Source organism: Parus major, chromosome 2 (genome assembly GCF_001522545.3).
Source record: "Parus major isolate Abel chromosome 2, Parus_major1.1, whole genome shotgun sequence".
Classification (NCBI taxonomy): Eukaryota; Metazoa; Chordata; class Aves; order Passeriformes; family Paridae; genus Parus; species Parus major.
This window is the reverse complement of record NC_031769.1, coordinates 149,983,339-149,986,988: the sequence shown is the minus strand read 5'-3', so window position 1 is coordinate 149,986,988 and position 3,650 is coordinate 149,983,339. Positions and strand designations below refer to the sequence as shown.

The window sequence follows — 3,650 nt, the reverse complement described above, 5'->3', positions numbered from 1 at the left end:
GGATGGGAGGTGGGAAAGCACCAAAATGAGGTGGAAAACCACCAGGATGAGAGGAAAAACACCAATATGAGGTAAAAGCCCACCAAAATGAGGTGGAAAAGCATCGGGATGAGGCAAAAAATATGAAAATGAAGTGGAAAAACACCAGGATGAGGGGAAAACCACTGGGATAAGGGGAAAAATACCAAAATTATGTAAAAATCAGAAGGGATAAGGCCCAAACCACCAAAAAGAGGTGGAAAAACACCAGGATGAGGTGGAAAAACACTGGGGTGAGGAGGAAAATACCAAAATGAGGTGGAAAAACCATGGAATAAGGTCCAAAATACCAAAATAAGGTGGAAAAACAGCAGGATGAGGAAGATATTGGGGTAAGGCAAAAAAACCCTCCAAAATGAGGTGAAAAACAACCAAAATGAGGGGATAAAACACCGTAATGAGGGGAAAAATAATGGGATGAGGTGGAAACCCACCAGGATTAGGTGGAAAAACACCAAAATGAGGTGGAAATGAAGGAAATGATGGAGGATTTATGGACTGGGATAAGGATTGGGACAGATCCCTCCGGAAATCCATCCTGGGCACAACAGACTCAGGATTTAGGATACGATGAGTTTATTTCCAACGGAATCAGAGCAGGATAACAAGACCCCAAATCTAACTTTTCCCTCCCGCAATTCCCTCCTTCCCGGCTTTCCCTCAATCCCTCCAGCAGCGCTGGGAGCCGGGGCCGTCCCAGGGGAGTTTTCCATGGATTTTTCCGGCATGAATCCATCCCACAGCAAGATTTCCATGGATTTCTCCACCGTGGGAAAGAGTTTTCCATTATTTTGCCAATGTGAATCCATCCCACAGCAAGAGTTTAACTATGGATTTCTCCAACGCGGCATTCCCGTGGAAGACAATTCCTCGTGGACTTTTCCAAGGGGTCAATCCTTTGGGAATATCCTGCTCCAAAGGTTTTTTTTCCTCCATGGGACTCCTCCAAGGAATCTGCTCCTTTTTCCATGGATCCGCAGCTCCCTGCCAGGATCCAGCTCTAGGATGAACTTCCCGTTGGATGCACCACGGAATTTTGGGAATTTTCACTCCAGCACCTTGGAGTCATCTCCGGAATTGTTCAGCTCCAAAATTCCTGCTTCAGAAATTCATCTGTGCCATGGTTGGTTTCTTCTGACCTAACTCTTATTCCAGAGGCGTCGCCGCCATTCCGGATGGCATCGGCTAGACACGGGAGAAGCTTCCGGCAGCTTCCCATGGATTCCAGCCCCGGAGCCTCCTGGAATTTGGCCATGCAAAGCCAATCCTGACGGAAAAGCACCAGGATGGGCTGGAAAAATAATGAAATGGGGTGGAAAAATACCGGGATGAGGCAGAAAAAATACAGGGACGGCCTAGAAAAACATCAGGATGGGCTGGAAAAAAAATGGAATGGGAGGAAGAATACCAGGATGAGGGGGAAAATATCGGGAAAACTATTGGGATGGGGTGGAAAAAACTCAAAACGTGGCAGAAAAGCAAAGAAATCGGGGAAAAATCTCAGGATGGGGCGGAAAAACAGCGGGATGAGCTGGAAAAATACTGAAATCAGGCAGAAAAGCACCGAAATAACGGGAAAAAACACTGGAATGAGGCGGAANTGGGAATGAGTTTTTTGGGATTTTCTGGGAATTTGAAGGATTTGGGATGAGGGAAAAGAGGAATTGGGACGGGGAAATGCTTCCTAAAATTAAATTTTTTATTGGAAACCGATTTCTTAATTAATGAGGGGTTTTCTTAATTAATCAAGGAATTTTTTAATTAGATAGGGAGTTCAATAATTAGGGAATTGTGTCAATGTGGGAATGAGTTTTATGGGATTTTCTGGGAATTTGAGGGATTTGGGATGAGGGAAAAGAGGAACTGGGAAGGGGAAATGCTTCCTAAAATTAATTAATTAAAAATGGATTAATGAATGAATTAATTAGGGATTGTCTTCATTAATTATGGAATTTCTTAGTTAATTAGGGAATCTAATAATTAGGGAATTTAATGAACGAGGGAGTGATTAATTAACGAGGGAATGATTAATTAATGGGGGATTAATATTCAAATTAGGGGGTCCCGCCTTTCCCAAGGCTCAACCCTCCCTAATTAAGGATTAAATCTTAATTAAGGCTGAAATCCCAATTAATGACCGAATCCTTATTAGTAATCGGATCCCAATTAACAAGGGGACCCTAATTAGGGAGGTACCTTTGAAGCAGGTGATGAAGTTCTTGACTTTGGTGTCGTCCAGGAAAAGCTGGGGAAAAAAAGCCGGAAAAAGCGGGAAAAAGCCTCAAAACGCTCGAGTTTTCCCGGAAAAACGGCGGAATTTTCCTCTGGGATGGGTTTGGGATCCGTCCTGAATCTCTCTGCGGGATCCAGCCGGGATTTGCTTTTTTTGGGATTTTTCTGGGACCTGCTCTGAAAGGATTTTTTGGGATCCCTCTGGAATCTGGCGGGGATTTGTCTGGAATTGGACTGGGATCTGTCCAGGATCCATCTGGGGTTTGTTTGGGATCTGTCTGGATTTAATCCGGGTTTAATCTGGATTTAATCTGGGTTTAACCTGGATTTAATCTGGGTTTAACCTGGATTTAATCTGGGTTTAACCTGGATTTAATCTGGGTTTAATTTGGGATTAATCCGGGATCTGGCCGGGATCCATCCCGGATTCTCCCTGGGATTTTTTCAGGATCTCTCCGGGATCTGCCCAGAATCCGGGTGGGATCTCCCCGGGATCCATTCCCCAGCACCCTCCAGACGCCCCCACCCCCATCGATCCCTTATCGATCCCCTATCGATCCCTTATCGATCCCCCCTCACCTGCCCCTGGTGATCCACGTAATAAAAATACTCGCGGGTTCCAGGCCCCGGCCGCTGCCCCTGCCGGTACCGGAGCCCCGGGCGAGAGCAGAGCCGCAGCACCGTCCCCGCCCTCATCGCGACAGCGACCGGCGACCCCCGACACGGCCGGGCCGCCTCCCTGTCGCGACAGGCGACAGCGACAGCCGCGCCACCGGCGCCACCCGGAAGCGGCCGCCTGGGGGACCGGAATGTGCGGGCACCTCGTGTGGTGCGGCGGTGAAAAGGTTCCGGGGGGGAAACGGAAGTGGAAGGACAGGGTCCGGGGGGGTCCCCGCTGCTATAGGGACCCCTATAGGTCTCCAGATCCTATAGAATCCCCATATGGACCCTCCAGAGGTTTCTTATAGGGCGTCAGAGCCTCAGCCAGCCCATAAAAACCCCCTAGAGGACCCTACTGGCGGTGTGTGCCCTCAGGGATCCCCTATAGATCCCGCCCCCCCCCGCCTTTTCCCGCCATTTTCCCCTGAGGGCCCTCAGGCCCCACAGGCACCGGGAGAAGGAACGAGATGAGGGAAAAAGTTGGAAAATGAGGCGGAAAAACACCAGGATGAGGTAGAAAAACATCCGGGATGGGGTGGAAAAATATCGGGATGAAGGGAACAACACCGGAATGAGGGGAAAAGTTGTTAAATGAGGGGGGAAAACAACAAAATGAGGCGGGAAAATAGCGGGATGAAGGGAAATACAACGGGATGAGGGGAGAAACACCAAAATGAGGGAGAAAACACCAAAATGAGGAGGAAAAACACCAAAATGAG

General features: G+C 48.2%; 1 protein-coding gene across 1 annotated transcript; it reads right to left on the bottom strand.

The window, feature by feature from the left end:
* Positions 1-1,647: 1,647 nt before the first annotated feature.
* C2H8orf82 (chromosome 2 C8orf82 homolog) lies at positions 1,648-3,116 on the bottom strand. Its single transcript, XM_015615423.3, has 2 exons — positions 2,851-3,116; positions 1,648-2,284 (listed from the first exon to the last, which is right to left on the bottom strand). The coding sequence occupies exons 1-2, from the start codon at positions 2,965-2,967 to the stop codon at positions 2,141-2,143; spliced, it is 261 nt and encodes an 86-aa protein (XP_015470909.1). The 5' UTR covers positions 2,968-3,116; the 3' UTR covers positions 1,648-2,140.
* Between the last annotated feature and the right edge of the window lie 534 nt (positions 3,117-3,650).

Coding starts and splice junctions, on each gene's coding strand:
- C2H8orf82 (XM_015615423.3), bottom strand. CDS start 2,967: ATGAGGGCGGGGACGGTGCTGCGGCTCTGCTCTCGCCCGGGGCTCCGG. Junction 2,285..2,850: donor ACGTGGATCACCAGGGGCAG/GTGAGGGGGGAT, acceptor TTTTTTCCCCAG/CTTTTCCTGGACGACACCAA.